Source organism: Armigeres subalbatus, chromosome 1 (assembly GCF_024139115.2).
Source record: "Armigeres subalbatus isolate Guangzhou_Male chromosome 1, GZ_Asu_2, whole genome shotgun sequence".
NCBI classification, from domain to species: Eukaryota; Metazoa; Arthropoda; class Insecta; order Diptera; family Culicidae; genus Armigeres; species Armigeres subalbatus.
Genome location: NC_085139.1, coordinates 120,261,440 through 120,283,473, shown reverse-complemented (window position 1 = coordinate 120,283,473; position 22,034 = coordinate 120,261,440). Strand labels below are relative to the sequence as shown.

General features: G+C 44.4%; 1 protein-coding gene across 4 annotated transcripts in view; it reads right to left on the bottom strand.

The window, feature by feature from the left end:
* LOC134205058 (solute carrier family 22 member 21) overlaps positions 1–22,034 on the bottom strand; it is a 217,320-nt gene that overhangs the window by 133,401 nt on the left and 61,885 nt on the right. For all 4 annotated transcript variants that reach the window (XM_062679951.1, XM_062679950.1, XM_062679953.1 and 1 more), the window contains exons 4-7: positions 11,350–11,512; positions 10,606–10,782; positions 9,900–10,049; positions 916–1,143 (exon numbers count right to left, since the gene is read on the bottom strand). In XM_062679951.1, coding sequence (XP_062535935.1) covers positions 916–1,143; positions 9,900–10,049; positions 10,606–10,782; positions 11,350–11,512 — 718 coding nt within the window. The remainder of the gene's footprint in view (positions 1–915; positions 1,144–9,899; positions 10,050–10,605; positions 10,783–11,349; positions 11,513–22,034) is intronic.

Genomic DNA, 22,034 nt, shown 5'->3' with positions numbered 1-22,034 from the left:
AAAATATACGATTCAGTTTATGTCATGTGGTTTTGTGTCATTTTATTGAAATACATGACCTGTAATATTCATAATTTTTTGGTGTGTGGATCAAAAGTTATGGCAAAAATACTAATTTCAAAACTACAAAATAAAATGCCATTTTTTGCTCTTATGCTAATCCGATTTTTTTTGCAGCAAATTGCGTTTTGCGAGAATTTTTTTATGCATATAAACAAATATGAAAAATAAGACCAATCCACATATTGGAGTTATTTTAGATTTTTCCAAACCTTTTGAACGAACGAGAAAGGCACCATCACCGCTAGGTGGATTAATCTGGGTTTCTTTTTTTATTTTCCCGCGATTGTTTCTTATAGTAAGTGTCCACTACCAGGGGGCTCTTATAGAGCTCTTTGGTGTAGGGGTAAGAGGTGGGACAAAAAAAAGAAGAACTAGGCCTTCGGGCCTCCTTTAAAAAGTTTGTTTTTGTGGTGTACATATAGCCTTTATGTCTACTTAGTATACGAGAAAGGCATAAAATAAAACCTAAATTTGTCAAAATTGCACCGATAGAATATTTTGATCGTTCGATTTTCTGAAAAAGAATTAGTACTAGAATCCTGTGAAAACAGATCGCAGGTTCATCACAGTTTAATAATATTGTCATTCCTGGTATGCGTGACGCCCTATCTTACCGAAGGACGTAATCCTACGTCAATAAAAAAATGGATTTACCCATCAGCTACCTATCGCTTAAATGCTGTAGCATTATACTCCAAAACAAACACAAGTAACCTGGAGGAACTTTAGAACACACAAAAATGTAAAACATGTAGACAACACCACGGAGCTTCCCACCACCATGCACCCTAATAGACGCTCACCTGCGACAGAAACCCGCAAAAGCCACCCGAGAAGCCCGAAACTACTCACCAGCACATCACACAGAGGAGGGTATTTTTCGCCATCCGCCAGCCACTGAAGAGGGACGCCATGCCGTAAACGCTTTCCACTTTGCGGTGCGACAACAGCTTCTCCAGCGAGCGCTCGTCGAACGGCAGCTCCCGGATCCCGTTGACGGTGGCAATCTTCCGCAGTTCCCCCATCGATCGTTTGTAGTGGCCTCGGGTTGCGAGCCACCGGGGGGACTCAATCAAATATCTAAACGGAGCAATCGAGTGAGAAGAAAGAAAGAAGGGGGGTTGGGTGAAAAAGGAAAGGTGTAGATGATGAAAAAATAGCTCAAATAAAAATTGAGGTTAGGTGTTGGGGCCTTAACAGACACACACACACATACGCCCAAACGAACCATCCCCTTGTGGTGAAAAGAGGCGTTGATGATGATGATGCTGGATGTGGGTTGGGAAATAGATATGCAAGTGTTGGGTCTTATTGTGCTATTTTCCAGGTGAGCTGCAAATAGGAATATGCAGTGAAACGAGGAAAAAAAGTGAGTGGATAGAAAACAACCTTTGCAACACCATCGAGTCGGAGCAGGCAACTGCGAAATTACTTTCCATCGAGACCATCATCGTGGCAACTTGAATCCGATGGTAGATTTCGCCGCCAGTGAAAGGATGATGCAGTTTTGGAACCGTTAGGCGAGGTGATGCTGGACTTTTCTACTTTTCTTTCTAGACTAGAGTCGAGGTTCTTGTTCTGGATGAATGAAATAAATACAGTATTGGCACAATACCACATTTTCTTATGACATGATCACACTATTCAAAGTGACTCGGTACTACGGTCTGGTGGCTATGGAAACGGAAACTGGTGAATCCACTTGCTTTCCATCTCCCTAAGCTGCTGGCGGAACAACATTCCGCGAAAAACGATGTGCACTGTGCAGTTTGCACTTACTAAGCATCTATTTTTCCTTTTTCACCTCACGGACGGTTCCAGTTGCAGCTTGCAACGCGGTTTCAAATGTGTTGTAAATGGGATTATTTATTGGATGTTGCATTTTTTGTTGGGCTGCAGAAAAAGCGTGCCCACAAGGTGGAAATTGGAAGAGAGATAGATACAGCGCACATGCTGAGAGGGGAGCTGAAACATGAGCATGATCATCTGAGATATATGTTTTCGGGATGTGCGATTATAAGGCTTTTTTGAATAGGTTGTATTCGAACTAATTGTTACACTGTGATGACATTGTTTTTTTGACATGCAAACAGGGGAAAGGGTGATATGTCCACACTTATAAAATGGTACTATGTAATGTATAATCTTTTTACTGTAAAGATGCACGTACATGGGTATTTGGTATTTTTTCCTCATGCTACAATTAACGAAGATAGCATTATAATTTAAACTCAAAACTGAAGAAAGTCTCAATACTATTGAAAAAAATATCGTTTTTTAAAAAATGCCTAGTATGCCTAGTATGCCTAGTACTGCCAATATAGTTATTTTCGTCGTATGAAAAAAGCGATAAAAACATAGTCTTCGTCACAGCATTGGACAACGCAAAACCTATACGGTTTCTTGGTGTCACATGTCTACCACGAAGATAGTCGCGAAACCAATTTTCGTAGTCACTTCTACACATAATTGATGGCACGGCACTTTAGGCGAACTGGTTGAAAAACCAGAATGGTTTCTTAAATAAACAAATAGTGGAATGTCTGGTCACATAAATGTATTGTAATCATTTGTAACGTCTTTATACGTTACCGCAAATGCACTACCACAAAGGTTAAACCCTTTCCCGCCCACGATTTTTCCGAAGATATCAATGGGAAGGAATCATTTTTGAGAAAAATGCTAAAGCAAAAGTTATTCAGATAGACAATGGTAGTGATGAACTTTGTGTAAAACTTCAAAATCACGTTAATAATGAATAAAAAAACGAAAATGAAAACGAAAAAAAAAGTTTTGATTGTAAATCAAAAGTTAATTGATTGTTCTCAATAGTTCAAATATTCGTACTCAAAATTGATTATATTTGCAGTCTAATAGAACCATAAAAAATATACCAAATATTGCTTTTCGTTGATGAAACAACTCGATGAAGGCTAGAAGGTGCAAAAATGGGCGGGAGAGGGTTAAAGAAAATCTTCGACAAATCTTAAAATATATTTATTATTGTTCATTAGAATTTGTAGAAAAATTTAAGGATTTCGTGGAATATTTCTATCAATTTGCAAAAAGTCGAAACTTTCCGGCAATCAATCAATCATAATTGCCTGGCAATCAATCACAAACTTTATCCAAAAATACAAAAAATTGAAAGAAAATTAAAAAAAAAAACTATCCAAAGATGGTACAAGAATTTTTCAAAAACTCGACTGTCAAATTTAGCTTCTGATTCATTTTTCAAATTGTCGTCGAAAACTTCTTTGATAGTTAAAAAATTATAGATAGTTTTTTAAGAAAAATATAGTTGAAAAATCATTCCGCTGTTCCAAAAACTTCGCCGTACAATCATAAACATTACCTTAAGTTTTTGAAATGTTCGTACCTATAAATGTGCAAAAAAAAAATTTCCCCTTAATTTGAAAAAAAAATCACAAACATTTTCAAAAATCTTCAAACATTTTGATATATCATATTTGTTGGCAAATCTGAAACCTCGTTTCAAATTGAAAGGAGGCTTCTGAGCCTCTTGAAAGGAGGCTTCCCAGTCTCTTGTTAGGAGGCTTCCGAGTCTCTTGATAGGATGCTTCCAAGGCTCTTGAAAGGAGGCTTCCAAGCCTCTTGAAATGAGTTGAAAAATAGTTGAAAAATCATTCCGCTGTTCCAAAAACTTCGCCATACAATCATAAACATCCTTCCAAGCCTCTTGAAAGGAGGCTTCCGAGCCTCTTGAAAGGAGGCTTCCGAGCCTCTTGAAAGGAGGCTTCCGAGCCTCTTGAAAGGAGGCTTCCGAGCCTCTTGAAAGCAGGCTTCCAAGCCTCTTGAAAGGAGGCTTCCGAGCCTCTTGAAAGGAGGCTTCCGAGCCTCTTGAAAGCAGGCTTCCGAGCCTCTTGAAAGGAGGCTTCCGAGCCTCTTGAAAGGAGGCTTCCGAGCCTCTTGAAAGGAGGCTTCCGAGCCTCTTGAAAGGAGGCTCCGAGCCTCTTGAAAGGAGGCTTCCGGGCCTCTTGAAAGGAGGCTTCCAAGCCTCTTGAAGGAGGCTTCCAGGCCTCTTGAAAGGAGGCTTGAGGCCTCTTGAAGGAGGCTTCCAGGCCTCTTGAAAGGAGGCTTCCGAAGCCTCTTGAAAGGAGGCTTCCAGGCCTCTTGAAGGAGGCTTCCGAGCCTCTTGAAAGGAGGCTTCCGAGCCTCTTGAAGGAGGCTTCCAGGCCTCTTGAAAGGAGGCTTCCGGGCCTCTTGAAGGAGGCTTCCAGGCCTCTTGAAGGAGGCTTCTGAGCCTCTTGAAAGGAGGCTTCAGGCCTCTTGAAGGAGGCTTCCAGGCCTCTTGAAGGGCTTCCGAGGCCTCTTGAAGGAGGCTTCCGGGCCTCTTGAAGGAGGCTTCCGGGCCTCTTGAAGGGAGGCTTGGGCCTCTTGAAGGAGGCTGGGCCTCTTGAAGGAGGCTTCCAGGCCTCTTGAAAGGAGGCTTCAGGCCTCTTGAAGGAGGCTTCCTGAGCCTCTTGAAGGAGGCTTCCAGGCCTCTTGAAAGGAGGCTTCCGAGGCCTCTTGAAGGAGGCTTCTGAGCCTCTTGAAAGGAGGCTTCCGAGCCTCTTGAAGGAGGCTTCCGGGCCTCTTGAAGGAGGCTGAGCCTCTTGAAAGGAGGCTGGGCCTCTTGAAAGGAGGCTTCCGGGCCTCTTGAAGGAGGCTTGGAGCCTCTTGAGGAGGCTTCTGAGCCTCTTGAAAGGAGGCTTGAGCCTCTTGAAAGGAGGCTTCTGAGGCCTCTTGAAGGAGGCTGAGGCCTCTTGAAAGGAGGCTTCCGGGCCTCTTGAAGGAGGCTGGGCCTCTTGAAGGAGGCTTCCGGGCCTCTTGAAAGGAGGCTGGGCCTCTTGAAAGGAGGCTTCCGGGCCTCTTGAAGGAGGCTTCAGGCCTCTTGAAGGAGGCTGGGCCTCTTGAAAGGAGGCTTCCAGGCCTCTTGAAAGGAGGCTTCCTGAGCCTCTTGAAAGGAGGCTTCCTGAGCCTCTTGAAAGGAGGCTTCCGGGCCTCTTGAAGGAGGCTGAGGCCTCTTGAAAGGAGGCTTCCAGGCCTCTTGAAAGGAGGTTCCGAGCCTCTTGAAAGGAGGCTTGAGCCTCTTGAAAGGAGGCTTCCAGGCCTCTTGAAAGGAGGCTTCCTGAGCCTCTTGAAGGAGGCTTCCGAGCCTCTTGAAGGAGGCTTCCTGAGCCTCTTGAAGGAGGCTTCCAGGCCTCTTGAAGGAGGCTTCCAGGCCTCTTGAAGGGAGGCTTCCAGGCCTCTTGAAAGGAGGCTTCCAGGCCTCTTGAAGGAGGCTTCCGAGCCTCTTGAAGGAGGCTTGAGGCCTCTTGAACGGAGGCTTCCAGGCCTCTTGAAAGAGGCTTCCGAGTCTCTTGAAGGAGGCTTCCGAGGTCTCTTGAAGGAGGCTTCCAGGCCTCTAGAAAGGAGGCTTCCAGGCCTCTTGAAGGAGGCTTGGGCCTCTTGAAGGGCTTCCGAGCCTCTTGGAAGGAGGCTTCCGAGGCCTCTTGAAAGGAGGCTTCCAGGCCTCTTGGAAGGAGGCTTCCGAGCCTCTTGGAAAGGAGGCTTGAGGCCTCTTGAAAGGAGGCTTCCGGGCCTCTTGAAAGGAGGCTTCCGGGCCTCTTGAAGGGTGGCTTCAGGGCCTCTTGAAAGGCGGCTTCTGAGCCTCTTGAAGGAGGCTTCCAGGCCTCTTGAAAGGAGGCTTCCGGGCCTCTTGAAGGAGGCTTCCAGGCCTCTTGAAGGAGGCTTCCGAGCCTCTTGAAGGAGGCTTCCGGGCCTCTTGAAGGGCTTCCGGGCCTCTTGAAAGGAGGCTCTGAGCCTCTTGAAAGGAGGCTTCCGAGCCTCTTGAAAGGAGGCTTCTGAGCCTCTTGAAGGAGGCTTCCAGGCCTCTTGAAGGAGGCTTCCGGGCCTCTTGAAGGAGGCTGAGGCCTCTTGAAGGAGGCTTCCGGGCCTCTTGAAGGGCTTCCGGGCCTCTTGAAGGAGGCTTCTGGCCTCTTGAAAGGAGGCTCTGAGCCTCTTGAAAGGAGGCTTGAGCCTCTTGAAAGGAGGCCTGAGCCTCTTGAAAGGAGGCTTCCGGGCCTCTTGAAGGAGGCCTGAGCCTCTTGAAGGAGGTTCCAGGCCTCTTGGAGGAGGCTTCTGAGCCTCTTGAAAGGAGGCTTGGGCCTCTTGAAAGGAGGCTTCCAGGCCTCTTGAAGGAGGCTGGAGCCTCTTGAAAGGAGGCTTCCAGGCCTCTTGAAGGAGGCTGGAGCCTCTTGAAAGGAGGCTTCCAGGCCTCTTGAAAGGAGGCTTCCGAGCCTCTTGAAAGGAGGCTTCCGGGCCTCTTGAAGGGAGGCTGGGCCTCTTGAAAGGAGGCTTCTGAGCCTCTTGAAAGGAGGCTTGAGCCTCTTGAAAGGAGGCTTCCAGGCCTCTTGAAGGAGGCTTCCGGGCCTCTTGAAGGAGGCTTCCAGGCCTCTTGAAGGAGGCTTCCGGGCCTCTTGAAAGGAGGCTCTGAGCCTCTTGAAAGGAGGCTCGAGCCTCTTGAAGGAGGCTTCCAGGCCTCTTGAAGGGCTTCTGAGGCCTCTTGAAGGAGGCTCTGAGCCTCTTGAAAGGAGGCTTCTGAGCCTCTTGAAAGGAGGCTTCCTGAGCCTCTTGAAAGGAGGCTCTGAGCCTCTTGAAAGGAGGCTCTGAGCCTCTTGAAAGGAGGCTTCCTGAGCCTCTTGAAAGGAGGCTTCTGGGCCTCTTGAAAGGAGGCTTCCAGGCCTCTTGAAAGGAGGCTTGAGCCTCTTGAAAGGAGGCTTCCGAGCCTCTTGAAAGGAGGCTTCCGGGCCTCTTGAAGGAGGCTTCCAGGCCTCTTGAAGGAGGCTTCCGAGGCCTCTTGAAGGAGGCTTGAGCCTCTTGAAAGGAGGCTGAGCCTCTTGAAGGGAGGCTTCAGAGCCTCCTGAAAGGAGGCTTCCGAGCCTCTTGAAAGGAGGCTTCCGGGCCTCTTGAAAAATGGTTTCCCGGCCTCTTGAAAGGAGGCTTCCGAGCCTCTTGAAAGGAGGCTTCCGAGCCTCTTGAAAGGAGGCTTCCGAGCCTCTTGAAAGGAGGCTTCCGAGCCTCTTGAAAGGAGGCTTCCGAGCCTCTTGAAAGGAGGCTTCCGAGCCTCTTGAAAGGAGGCTTCCGAGCCTCTCGAAAGGAGGTTTTCCAGCCATCTTGAAAGGAAACTTCCCAGCCTCTTGACAAGAGGTTTCTCAGCCTCTTGGAAGCCTCTTGGAAGTAAGCTTCCCAGCCTCCAGGCTTTAGAATGAAGATAATGTATTCCTTGAGGAATTCAGAATGAATTCCTGGGGGAAATCTGAATGAATTCCTGGGAGAATTCTGAATGAATTCCTGGGAGAATTCAGAATGAATTCCTGGGGGAATTCAGAATGAATTCCTGGGGGAATTCTGAATGAATTCCTGGGGGAATTCAGAATGAATTCCTGGAATTCAGAATGAATTCCTGGGGAATTCAGAATGAATTCCTGAAATTCAGAATGAATTCCTGGAGGAATTCAGAATGAATTCCTGGGAGAATTCAGAATGAATTTCTTTGGAATTCAGAATGAATTCCTGGGGGAATTCAGAATGAATTCCTGGGGAAATTCAGAATGAATTCCTGGGGGAATTCAGAATGAATTCCTGGGGGAATTCAGAATGAATCCCTGGGGGAATTCAGAATGAATTCCTGGGGGAATTCAGAATGAATTCCTGGAGGAATTTGGAATGAATTCCTGGGGGAATTTAGAATGAATTCGTGGGGGAATTTAGAATGAATTCCTGGGGGAATTCAGAATGGATTGCGGGAGAAATTCAGGATGAATTCTGGGGAGAATTCAGAATGAATTCCGGGGAGAATTTAGAACGAATTCCTGGGGGAATTCAGAATGAATTCCTCAAACAGCTCCGCAGGTCTTCCGTGAATACCTCCGGACAATGGCGTAGCCACGGGGGTGGTTTTGGACATGATGAACTAATTTTTTACCTATTTTCCACGAAGATTGTATTCACTTTTTTGTCGTTTTTTTGTTGTCTTATTGTACTCACTCCAAACCGCCGCCTCTCTCTGTCACGATCTTTGCATTGAACATCTAAAATAGTCATACTTCTAGAAACGCGTTAGGTTTTGTTATGGACAGATCCTGAACTGAATTTTTCGGAATTCTAGTTTCCGCATATTCTTTCAAATTACAATTAATCCTTAGATTTTCATGGCTGAGCTATGATACATCCAAACATTTCTCCTGCTCCATATAATTTTGCATACAGTAAGGTACGACTTGCATGCAACATGCTGGATGCACAGATAGAAAAAGTTGTTGAAATTTACACGAAAGTAATGCACATAAAGGGAATGCCAAAAAGAGCGTAAATTTGAACGATATTATCACCTGAATGTATGCAATTTGTATTGCATTATGACACTTTTTATACGAATAAGTGTCATAATGCTATGTAAATTGCATACATTTAAAACGAACTTATTGGAAAAGATTCATGTACGCCCAGAATAGTGTAATTTTCCACGTCTTCATTATTTACGCGTCGATTACTTTTCATTATTTCTTTCTGTGTGGCCACAAACAACCTAAAAAAACGTGGAACGGAACTATCCAGCTTGTTTTCAGTGGCCGTTACTTGAAAACGTAATCTGCTTTTAGTAGCCGATTATTGACATCCCCCATGTTGTTTTGTAAAAAAATCAAGAGATTTGGTTGAAAAACGGTTGAGATCTGGATGCTCAAAGTTCCACGCTCCACGTTTTTTGCGCTCTTTGCGTCCTTTACGTTACAGATCTTGGTTCGTTCCTGTAGCGAGAGTTCACTTGCGAGATAGCCTACCGTGTATCTCCTCTGAGAAGGACTAGAAACAAATAGTAAGCAACATAATCGAGAACTCCCGCCCCTTTTATGGGGTGTGCCACCCAACCTGGATGGATTCAGAACCGGCTCTCGAGACTTCGATCTTCGATCAATGGCGAGTCGTAGGGTAAAATGCCCAATAGTGGACCCCCTAGTAGCGAAATTTTGCTCTTCCTGGCATAAGGAGAGGAAATTGTCAAAATATTAATTTTGCGTGATGTCTAACATCAAGCTCTGCATCTCCTCTTCACGATACATACATAAAACACTCAAATACTCGACGTTATTCTTTAAAATTAACATTCTAAAGTTGGACTAAATTTGCCCTATAGTAGACCCCCTGGGGGTCCATAATAGGAAATTGCTTTCCTATAGTCGACACTTCATTTGATTTTCATGTTTCGTTTCGGGACGTTCTTCGTCCCTATTATGGACCCCCCAAAATATTCCTATAATGGACACTCTCGTGTTCATTTTTTATAGAATTGTAAAAATCAACTAATTTTACTTTCCAGAGCATTTTCAATGCATGTAATCAAATCATAGGACTGTAAGGTAGGTTCTCCCGATGGAATTTCATAGCAAAATATTTAAATTGTGCTGTAATAATGAAAAAAACGGCTGGAGAGTCCACTATTGGTTGGGGTCCACTATTGGGCACTTTACCCTATACCTTTTTTAATGACAGACACATCTATCGACGTAAACTTCAGCTTTAATTCGAAAAGTGTTTTGGAGCTGGAGGTTACCACTTTACTTTGATGTACATAATTGTTACATCACAACTATATCTACAAGCAGTTTCAAGGAACTGAATCAATTCCGCATTAATAAATCGGATTTCAAGCGTTGGTGATTTTTATTCGCATGATATGAGGATGAAATCATATGAAATTGTGCATAATTCAATAACATGCAGATGCATTTATACCCCAGCCTAGTAAACACCAACTCCCATGACAGACCAACTCCCAAACGGCAAATACTCACTGCGGAATGAAAATAAATAAGGAAATCGGTATGGTGGTAAACATCAGCGCCCAGAACCAGTCCCTCGTGGCCCAGAAAACCATCGGCAGGATGCAGAGTCCCGTCGTCCATCCGATACATTGCATCATGCTAATGTAGCCACGTCGTTCGCTGAAACAAAATAAAAAACTTCATCAGAACCGGAATACAACAAATGAAATTTCCAGGACGCACTCTGCCATCGCGGCGTCTGTCGTATTGTGCATTCTGTTGTTGCACAACACGTGAAAATAGTCGAGCAAGTGGATCCATCCTGAGCTACCTACGTTTAGTAGATTGGAACCACGGTAGTCGATCCCGATAGGATGCTGGTTCGACGTTCATCGTATCAAACAAGTCATAAATATAATGATTTATTGGTACATTGTCATCTGGAAGTAATTGAAATGTATTCGTTCCATAATGGAAATGAGTTTTCCATAGAAAAACATCAAACTTGACTGAGGAAAAAAGCGTGAAAATATTGTACAAGTAACAACAAACAACAAATTCTTTGCTAGTTATTTTTATACCTAATGACCATCTTGAAATGTTCGGGGCTTCATTTTGAGGCATTCATACAGCCAGCCTTCTAGAATTGAACATTGCTTCCTTCCAGCCGTATCACACGCCTGAAGAATCAATTTCACTCGCAAAACGGTGGCCACGCAACGGCGCATTTACCTACCTTTTTGAAATTTCCATTGCGATGATGAGTGGAGCCTGGAAAATCGAGTTCGACGTGAGGGAACCCAGCACGGCGGCCATGCAGAACACGACGTAAATCGAGGCCGTAAACATGGAGATCAGCCGCCCGGCGGTAATGATTAATACGCTGAAGAAGAACACCGGTCGTCGGCCGAGCCTGTGAAGCATGAAATGAAAAAAAAAATAGCAAAAATCAATCATGAAAGTAACATCAGTCGAGCCGTCGGAAAAATGCAGGGGGAAATCTGCAGAACAGTGTGCATATGCCATGTTCGACATGATGGTTTCTGAAGAGATTAAAATGGAGTCAGCTGTTCAGTTTTTACGTAGATCAAAAGAAACTTTGAAATTATAGAACCAGTTTTGTCTGAACGCATGATATTCTTTCGCACAATTTCCCAAACTGCATTGAACTGTCCTTTGATTGATTAATTTTCGTTTGAAATATTTGAATTTTGGAATTAGCTTTTCAATGTGTAAATACGCAGAGTATCAAGCACCTTTATTGCTGATATAAATAAGCTAACAAGGCGCTCAACATGTCGTAATGCAGAATTTTGTAGGTGGGTAGCGGGATAGCAAAACTGACTTCCAATAGCACGAGAAGTCCTAATCCACCTTCACAAATGTACGTACTGGACTGCCGACTTTTTATTGTTGATTTTTATGGGTCCATTTTTATAAATGAAGATGTTGAAAAGGTTTATTACAGATATAAACTTACGTATCGCCGAGCTGGCCAAATATGAACGTTCCAACTAGTTCACCAAAGCGGTTGTACACGAATATGTTCGTTTCACGGAAACCTTTGTCACAGATCCAGTCATGCTCGGTGATGGGCGTTCGGTCGTAGTATGTCCGATCATACTCGTACCCATAAGCGCAATCTGGTGAAAGATAATAGCAGAGTTAAAGATTACTAATTGCAAAACTTATATCAGCCTTATGACACAGTTTGAATACTATTCACAATATTATTTCCCAAGGTGTGCCAAATATTTGATAACAATTATGTTTCAATTATTTATTTAAATTTTCCAGATGCACATTTGAAATCACTCCAAAAACCTAATTTCAATTTTTTTAAACCTTTTTTATGTGTTTTGTTTTGCTTTCTATTTCTTGAAAATTTTAATTTTTAGCTGTTTAAGAGGCTTCAAATTAAGTATTTACATATTTTACTTGCGCTTGCTGTTGCATGTAGCATCGACACATCTTTTATGCTTTACTCCTTTGTTTTTGATATTTTTTTCATCCTCAACCAGTCTTCATAAGAAAACGAATGAGCTAACCCTAAAATAAACTAGGTATAATCAGGCAAACAGTTCCGTGTTTTATTTGATTCAAGACACGGCGTAAGAAGTTCGCGATCGCCTTTAAAATCGAAAATTGCGCGAAGCCGCGAGGTGTAGATGGTCATTGTGTATTTCTCGCTTAACAATTGATTAGGGCCTACAATGAAAAGTAAACAAATTCAATTTTAACACCCTTCGGTAGCATCCTCTAATAGCTACTAATAGTATAAAAATGTTCCGCATCTTCAAATAAATTAGTTAGAAAAAGTTAATTTTTGATTGGGCCTACAACGTGTTATTTTCAAAATATTTGTAGGTCCACCCTAAAAAACGGCCAAGCCACTCGTTTTTCTCTGTCTGGGATAAGCCTTCTCCATCTTCGGGCCGATAACGGGAATTTTTTCCGAACTGTCATCGGCCCGACCTCGGTGAGAGAAAATTTCCCCTCCCGAAAAGCCTTATCCCGTGTTTACTTTCAAAAATTGCCGTAAATAAAGGGTCTATGAATGACAAGCAAATGCAGAATGTCTTATCAAGAAGGCCTATTCCGGAGAAAAAAATGAAAATAGACTTAAAATTTTATTTTAACGATTTCGACACATTTTTGAATGTTTTCGATGCATTTAAGGTTATGGATGGATAGATAGTGTTGATTATGTGCTTTTAGGAGTTTTTGCTGCCTAAAATATCATAAACCTGGGAAATAGGAATAGAAATTGTGATGCATTTTTTTCGAACGCCATTTTCTCAATGTTTACCTTTTGGCTGTAGGCCCTTTTCAAATGTTACGCGAGATTTGTCAGTGAAATTGTAATCGAAGTCTTCATTAAGATGGTTTATGTTCCAGTTTATGGAGCACCGAGCAAACCTGTTTTTAGAAATCGAAATAAGCCTTGTGCGCGGTCGGTTGGGTTTGATTTTCTGACAGCGAAATTTTGTCTTCGATATCGTAAAGTTTTTATTTCGGCTGGTGCTACCGCTAAGATTTTTCCGGTTTTAGGTTTCGTAAACTACCGGATAGGTATATCGCAACTTGCGCGAGTGTTCTGTCTAAGTGCGGTTTTATGATTTATTATTCTAAAAAATATACGTAAAAAACTCAAAGGTGCAGCCCAATCGGGTTGTACGCAAAGGTGACGTAGGACTACGTAGCTATTCGAAATTGATAGTATTTGCCATAATAATTTTTGTCGTTTTATTAACATTAAGCAAACTGCTCGGAGGCCAACTGAATCAAGAGGTCGAATAGTTGTTCCCAGTTGGATGGAAGTCTCTAACCGTGGAATTAACATGACTTATTGGCCGCTGAAGCCACTCGACTGGCTTTCAGTCGGGGACATCACAATCCTTACTTTGTAACGAGCGCTTACATCGCGGGCGAAAACCAAACGTTGCATATAAATCTATTTGCGTTTGGTTTCACGCCACTTCTGATTCTGATTATTTCTCCTTTATTTCGGCCATTTTTGAGGATGGTGTCCTCCAAAAAGGTCTTTATGCTTACAAAAGAAGGTTGATCCCACAATCCGATATGAACTTTCTTTAAAGTGCAAAACTCAATCGTAACTAGCAAATTTGATAGCGCGGCGGAGGGAGATGATGCAATTAATTTGAACGGGTGGAATCACTAACAGCTACCAAGCTACCACGCTAAACCCGATGGCGCCGAAACAATCCATTTTCGCAATTAACTCTTTCGTTCCATAAAATGCTGGTCCTGAGAAGAACCAATTTTCTTTTCCCAATGCGTCTTTCCAATAACTAACTGCATCTAAACGCTTGACATCACCTTGCGGTGAAAATGTCCGACCGTCGACCGCCTACGTGCTGCTGTGTCCGCTCGGCTCGGAGAATGACAAATTCTAAGAATATTATGAAATTTTCTCGCAAGATTCTGAATTTGGTTATGAGCTGTTAGTTATCTAAGATGCGTATTGTTGCGAAGAGTAACAACAGAAATTTGACTCAAGACGGAATTTCTTCATATTACCAAACATTATCTTTTGGCATCTGTCTGTCCGAGCGACGTTCACCGATGGGTGGTTGCTGTAGATAGTTTCCACAGAGGTGGCGTCTTTATTGATTTTATACAAAAGAATGTTGATCCGACTATCCGAAATAAACTTTCTTTAAAGTACAAAACTCAATCGTAAATAGCGAATTTGATATCGCGTCGGAGGGAGATGATGCAGTAAATTTGAATGGATGGAATCACTAACAGCAACCAAGCTACCACGCCAAACCCGATGCCATCGAAACAGTCCATTTTCGCAATTTACAATTTCCATAAAATGTTGGTCCTGAGAATAACCAATTTTCTTTTCCAATGCGCCTTCTGTCCAATAACTAACTGCATCTAATCACTTGTCGAGACCTTGCGTCACGACACACCGCTACTTGATGATTTTTCGCTAAGCCTCCAAAAGTTGAAATAAATTTTCAGCATTGCCACCCACTCCTTCGTGCTGCTGTGTCCGCTCCGCTGCATCGAATGTCGAACCGCTCTCTGTGGAATCCCGATCAAAATGGCTCGCGCGCGCCTAACAGCAGCTTTCTTGTATTTAATAAATTAAGCCCGTTATCCCCACCCCTTTGTGATCTGATATGGGTGTAAATAAAATGTGCACTCATAACGATTAATGAAGGGGCGGGGCTAATGGAATTACTTCATTAGATATAAGAAAGCTGCTTTTCGGCGCGCGCCATTTCGATCGTGATTCCTGACAACAGACCGATCGAAGAATGACAAATTCTAAGAATCCTATGAAATACTCTCGATTCTGAATTTGGTTATGAAATATAGTTTATCTTAGATGCGTATTGTTGCGAGAAATGACAACAGAAATTTGACTCAAGACGAAGTTTCTTCATATTACAAAACATTATCTCTTGGCATCTGTCTGTCCGAGCGACGTTCACGTTGCTGTGTAAAGTTTCCACTGAGGTGGCGTCTTCATTGATTTTATACAAATGCCACCATTTTATACATTAGAAGGACCCAACTATCCGAAATAAACTTTCTTCAAAGAGCAAAACTCAATCGTTAATAGCGGATTTCATAGCGCGTCGTAGGGAGATGATGCAGTCAATTTGAATGGATGGAATCACTAACAGCAACCAAGGTACTACGCCAAACCACCGAAACAATCCATTTTCGCAATTAACTCTTTCTTTCTATAAAATGTTGGTCCTGAGAAGAACCAATTTTCTTTTCCAATGCGCCTTCTGTCCAATAACTAACTGCATCCAATCGCTTGTCGACACCTTGCGTTGCAACTGTCCGACCGCCACTTGATGATTTATCGCTGAGCCCCCAAAGGTTGAAATAATTTTGCAGCATTGCCACACTGCCACCCACTTCGTGCTGCTGTGTCCGCTCCGCTGCATCGAATGTTGAACCGCCTTCTGTGGAATCCAGATCAAAATGGCTCGCGCGCACCGAACAGCAGGCTTTCTTGTATTTAATAAATTAAGCCCGTAAGCCCCGCCCCTTTGTGAGCTGATATAGAGTAAATATAATGTGCACTCATAACGATTAATGAAGGGGCGGGGCTAATGGAATTACTTCATTAGATATAAGAAAGCTGCTTTTCGGCGCGCGCGATCCATTTCGATCGGGTTTCCACAGACAACGGACCGTTTGGAGAATAATGAATTCTAAGAATCCAATGAAACTTTCTCGCAAGATTCTGAATTTGGTTATGAGATGTTGTTTATCTAAGATGCGTATTGTTGCGAGGAATGACAACAGAAATTTGACTCAAGACGAAGTTTCTTCATATTACAAAACATAATCTCTTGGCATCTGTCTGTCCAAGCGACGTTCACTAATTGGTAGTTGCTGTATGTGGATAGTTTTCACAAAGGTGGCGTCTTTATTGATTTTATACAAAAGAAAAATGATCCGACTATCCGAAATAAACTTTCTTCAAAGTTCAAAACTCAATCGTAAATAGCGAATTTGATTGCGCGTCGGATGGATATGATGTAGTGAATTTTTATGGATGGGATCACTAACAGCGACCAAGCTACCACGCCAAACCCGATGCCACCGAAACAGTCCATTTTCGCAATTAACTCTTTCTTTTCGTAAAATGTTGGCCCTGAGAAGAACCAATTTTCTTTTCCCAATTCCCATTCCAATAACTTACTGCATCCAATCCAATCGTGTAAATTTGCAGCATTGCCACACTGCCACCCACTTCGTGCTGCTGTGTCCGCTTCGCTGCATCGAATGTCGAACCGCGTTCTGTGGAATTTCGATCAAAATGGCTCGCGCGCGTCGAACAGCAGTTTTTTTGTATTTAATAAGCTAAACCCGTAAGCCCCGCCCCTTTGTGAGCTGATATGGTGTTAATATAATGTGCACTCATAACGAATAATGAAGGGGCGGGGCTAATGGAATTACTTCATTAGATATAAGAAAGCTGCTTTTCGGCGCGCGAGAGCCATTTCGATCGGGATTCCGCAGACAACGGACCGTTCGGAGAATGACAAATTCTATGAATCCTATTAAATCTTCTCGCAAGATTCTGAATTTGGTTATGAGATCAATCGTAAATAGCTAATTTGATTGCGCGTCGGAGGTAGATGATGTAGTGAATTTTAATGAATGGGATCACTAACAGCAACCAAGCTACCACGCCAAACCCAATGCCACCGAAACAGTCCATTTTCGCAATTAACTCTTCCTTTTCGTAAAATGTTGGTCCTGAGAAGAACCAATTTTCTTTTCCCAATGTTTCTTTCCAACTAACTGACACCACAATTTATAATCAATTTTCAGCATCGGCACTGGCGGTGCGGGATCGTCACTGTGCTATTTTTATGGTCAACCTTTTCTTCATATGAAATTCTGGTTCGTTGAGGTTGAATGATCTGCAGCAACACATCGAGCACCACCACCAATGCGATGGATTTTCTTTGAAAATGTTATTAGCGTCTCCGTGATGCTGTGTTCTCTGCGTCTGCTATGCGTAAAATCTTGTTCAAACTGAGGATTAGATCCAAACCCGCAAGTGATTGATTTTTTATGTCTGTGCTAGTGATGCATGTACGTGATTGGTTAGTTTACCTATTTCTAAACTTTTTATCAATTATCGATAATAAATAGTTAAAAATCAGTATTTTCAAATAAATACAAAGAATCGTTGACTCATCCTTGATCGAATGGTCCAAAAAAATTGAAAATCCATCGAGAAACGGCTTAGATATTAAAGTTTAAAGTCTATCATATTTTCGTGACGGTCCCAGATTTTCGCAATCGTAAAGTGTACACCAATATAGAAAACACAGACGTAGTCCTACGTCAAAATGTGTATAATGTGGAAGCTTCATGGGAGCTAAAAGTCTCTCCCATTTTTTAGGAAATGGATTAGTTTTGTGGGATTGTCTCAATATGTTCTTGCTATGTTTCTTACGTTTCCGCTGTTTCCGCGCTGAATTGAATAATCTGGAAGTTTGATTATGGATCCATTACGAAAATCCGGAAGAATCTTTCCTCCAATCAAAAAACCGGCCGCGCACAATGACATCACCATTAGGCCAAGATTCACCGAGACTGCAGCGCCGGTGTTCGAAACCGGCGATGACGAGCGTATGGACCTGCTGGGAGCTCTTTGGTTCATGATAATGGCAGCATAGATGGACGGAAATATACTGGAATACGCAGTGAGCTTGTTTCATGCTTCCTATTTCAATTTTTCTTGCAAAAAATCCAACGGAACTTCATCATTTCTGCATATTATGATGTTTTTTGCAATCAATGTATTGCGTTAACACTTTTCTATGTTCGAAGGATAGATGTTCAGTCGAACGAATTCTGCTATAGGAGAATGATCCTGCCTTTCGAATGTGATCAAGGAATGCAAATGCAAACATTTTTAGTGTAGGGATAATGTTGGAAAAATGGTAAGTAATTTATGATGAATCATAAATGCATTTCCAAATATTGATTGATTTCATTACTAAATACGCGCCAGGATCAAATAATTGTTTTTTGATCCAGGAAGTGTGAATGCACTTCAGATATCCATATGATATGTGGGTGTAATCACGCGGGGCTTATTGTATACGACTATAGCTTCGGAATGCTTGCGTTCTTGAAATGGGCTGTAGGAGTCACAATAGAGCTATCACCTTCTAGCTCCCGGATCTACGATTCTTGCAATTATATTAAATTAAAATGGTTGCACGAATATTTTATCCATAATGCCACTGCCAGACAGTGGGAGTTAGATTGTAATAACACACACACACACACACACACACACACACACACACACACACACACACACACACACACACACACACACACACACACACACACACACACACACACACACACACACACACACACACACACACACACACACACACACCGAGCAAACCTGTTTTTAAGATTCGCTAGAAGGTTAACTGAGCAAGCGCAACTGCAGCCAAGATGCTTAGGGTTAAACAACGCCTTGTATATCCATTGTCCAGTCCAGGTGCCCCAACCGTCATCTTTGGTACTGGAATGTGATTTGTGGGAAAATTTAGAGTTTTTCGAAAACTACTTGAAAGTCATTGGCAGGGAGAAGGGGCCGCCATGCGGGGAACTCTATTTGATATGAGCGTCTTGCGAAGTCTGAAGTCCGTATTTCTCTGTTGGTTTCATTATCGGAGATCACCAGGTCAAGTACACGAATTCTTCAACCACCTCGATTTCGTTACCACCGACACAAATTCTTGGTGGATGGCCAACGATGTCATGTCTTGAGCCTTCCCCTATCATGTACTTTATGTACGCCTTTCAGCAGGGACGGATTCATCCAAGTTGATTCGGAAAGCCTACAAGAAGGCTCAACGATCTGCTGAGCGATCCGGCAGGAAAAAAATTTTGTGCAAATGTTTCCAATTTGGATGAAGCCAGTGGATGACATAAAACTCTTGCGAGATCCAAGGATTTCCAAGTTGGCGAAACTCTCAAGCCGAATGGCGACTGCACTTCTTCTGATGAAGAAGCGTTAGAGTACTTATTCAGCTTTAACCGGTAAACATGGTTCTTCATGTTAATCAACATAAGCAATCTGGAAAGTCCTCAGCGACTCTTCTGCACAAAGTTGTTTGCGACATTGAGAAAGCGTTTGCTCAAAAGCATGACAATGTGTCTTTCGCTGTAACATTGGAAGCCGCACGTTGTCATATGGACTTATATTATCAGCTCCTTTTGTAACAAAACGCGCCAGTCAGTTTGTGGTCAACTTTAAAATCGTCACCAGCTCTGACCTGTGAGCTGATTGAAAATTCATCGCCCGAGACGTGAATTCGTCGGCGGCGGCGGCGTGAACTAATTTCATGCATTAAAAATTCTTCCGAATTTCGCCAGACGCTCCTCCAGAAGTTGCGCCGGAAGTTTCTCCAGGAATTCCACCGAATGTTTATCCAAGAATTCCTCCGGAAGTTCTTTGAGGAATTCCACCGGAAGTTCCTCCAGATATTACTCCAGAAATTCTTCTGGAAGTTCCTCCAGGAAAACCTCCAGTTCCTTCAGGAATTCTTCAGGAAGTTCCTCCAGGAATTCCCCCGGAAATTCCTCCGGAAACTCCTCCTGGAATTCTTCAGAAACTCTTCCAGGAATTCCATCAGAAACTTCTCCAGGAATTTCTTCGGAAAATCCTCCAGGAATTCCTCCGGAAGTTCCTCAGGAATTCCTCCGGAAGTTCCTCCAGGAATTCCTCCGGAAGTTCCTCCAGAATTCCTCCGAATTCCTCCGGAAGTTCCTCCAGGAATTCCCCCGGAAATTCCTCCGGGAATTCCTCCGGAAGTTCCTCCGGGAATTCCTCGGAAGTTCCTCCGGGAATTCCTCGGAAGTTCCTCCAGAATTCCTCGGAAGTTCCTCCAGGAATTCCTCCGGAAGTTCCTCCAGGAATTCCTCCGGAAGTTCTCCAGGAATTCCTCCGGAAGTTCCTCCGAATTCCTCCGGAAGTTCCTCCAGGAATTCCTTCGGAAGTTCCTCTAAGGAATTCCTCCGGAAGTTCCTCCGAAAGTTCCTCCGGAAGTTCCTCCGGGAATTCCTCCGGAAGTTCCTCCGGGAATTCCTCCGGAAGTTCCTCCGGGAATTCCTCCGGAAGTTCCTCCAGGAATTCCTTCGGAAGTTCCTCCAGGAATTCCTCCGGAAGTTCCTCCGGCAATTCCTCCGGAAGTTCCTCCGGAAGTTCCTCCGGGAATTCCTCCGGAAGTTCCTCCGGGAATTCCTCCGGAAGTTCCTCCGGGAATTCCTCGGAAGTTCCTCCGGGAATTCCTCCGGAAGTTCCCCCGGAAATTCCTCCGGGAATTACTACGGAATTCCCTCCGGGAATTCCTCCGGAAGTTCCTCCGAATTCCTCCGAAGTTCCTCCGAATTCTCCGGAAGTTCCTCCGGGAATTCCTCCAGAAGTTCCTCCGGGAATTCCTCCGGAAGTTCCTCCGGGAATTCCTCCGGAAGTTCCTTCGGGAATTCCTCCGGAAGTTCCTTCAATTCCTCCGGAAGTCCCCTCGGGAATTCCTCCGGAAGTTCCTTCCGGAATTCCTCCGGAAGTTCCTTCGGGAATTCCTCCGGAAGTTCCTCCGGGAATTCCTCCGGAAGTTCCTCCGGGAATTCCTCCGGAAGTTCCTCCAGGAATTCCTCCGAAGTTCTCCCGGAAGTACCTCCAGGAATTCCTCCGGAAGTTCCTCCGCGAATTCCTCCGGAAGTTCCTCCGGGAATTCCTCCGGAAGTTCCTCCGGGAATTCCTCCGGAAGTTCCTTCCTCCGGAAGTTCCTCCGGGAATTCCTCCGGAAGTTCCTCCGGGAATTCCTCCGGAAGTTCCTCCGAATTCCTCCGGAAGTTCCTCCAGGAATTCCTCCGGAAGTTCCTCCGGGAATTCCTCCGGAAGTTCCTCCGGGAATTCCTCCGGAAGTTCCTCCGGGAATTCCTCCGGAAGTTCCTCCGGGAATTCCCCCGGAAGTTCCTCCGGGAATTCCTCCGGAAGTTCCTCCGGGAATTCCTCCGGAAGTTCCTCCAGAGATTCCTCCGGAAGTTCCTCCGGGAATTCCTCCGGAAGTTCCTCCGGGAATTCCTCCGGAAGTTCCTCCGGGAATTCCTCCGGAAGTTCCTCCGGGAATTCCTCCGGAAGTTCCTCCGGGAATTCCTCCGGAAGTTCCTCCGAAGTTCCCCCCGGAAGTTCCTCCGGGAATTCCTCCGGAAGTTCCTCCAGGAATTCCTCCGGAAGTTCCTCCGGAATTCCTCCGGAAGTTCCTCCAATTCCTCCGGAAGTTCCTCCGGGAATTCCTCCGGAAGTTCCTCCGAAATTCCTCCGGAAGTTCCTCCGGGAATTCCTCCGGAAGTTCCTCCGGAATTCCTCCGGAAGTTCCTCCGGAATTCCTCCGGAAGTTCCTCCGGAATTCCTCCGGAAGTTCCTCCGAATTCGTCCGGAAGTTCCTCCGGGAATTCCTCCGGAAGTTCCTCCGGGAATTCCTCCGGAAGTTCCTCCGGGAATTCCTCCGGAAGTTCCTCCGGGAATTCCTCCGGAAGTTCCTCCGGGAATTCCTCCGGAAGTTCCTCCGGGAATTCCTCCGGAAGTTCCTCCGGGAATTCCTCCGGAAGTTCCTCGGGAATTCCTCCGGAAGTTCCTCCGGGAATTCCTCCGGAAGTTCCTCCGGGAATTCCTGTTTTTTCTTCGAAAGTTCCTCCGGGAATTCCTCCGGAAGTTCCTCCGGGAAGTTCCTCCGGAAGTTCCTCCGAATTCCTCGGAAGTTCCTCCGAATTCCTCCGGAAGTTCCTCCAGGAATTCCTCCGGAAGTTCCTCCGGGAATTCCTCCGGAAGTTCCTCCAGGAATTCCTCCGGAAGTTCCTCCGGGAATTCCTCCGGAAGTTCCTCCGGGAATTCCTCCGGAAGTTCCTCCAGGAATTCCTCCGGAAGTTCCTCCAGGAATTCCTCCGGAAGTTCCTCCAGGAATTCCTCCGGAAGTTCCTCCAGGAATTCCTCCGGAAGTTCCTCCAGGAATTCCTCCGGAAGTTCCTCCAGGAATTCCTCCGGAAGTTCCTCCAGGAATTCCCTCGGAAGTTCCTCCAGGAATTCCTCCGGAAGTTCCTCCAGGAATTCCTCCGGAA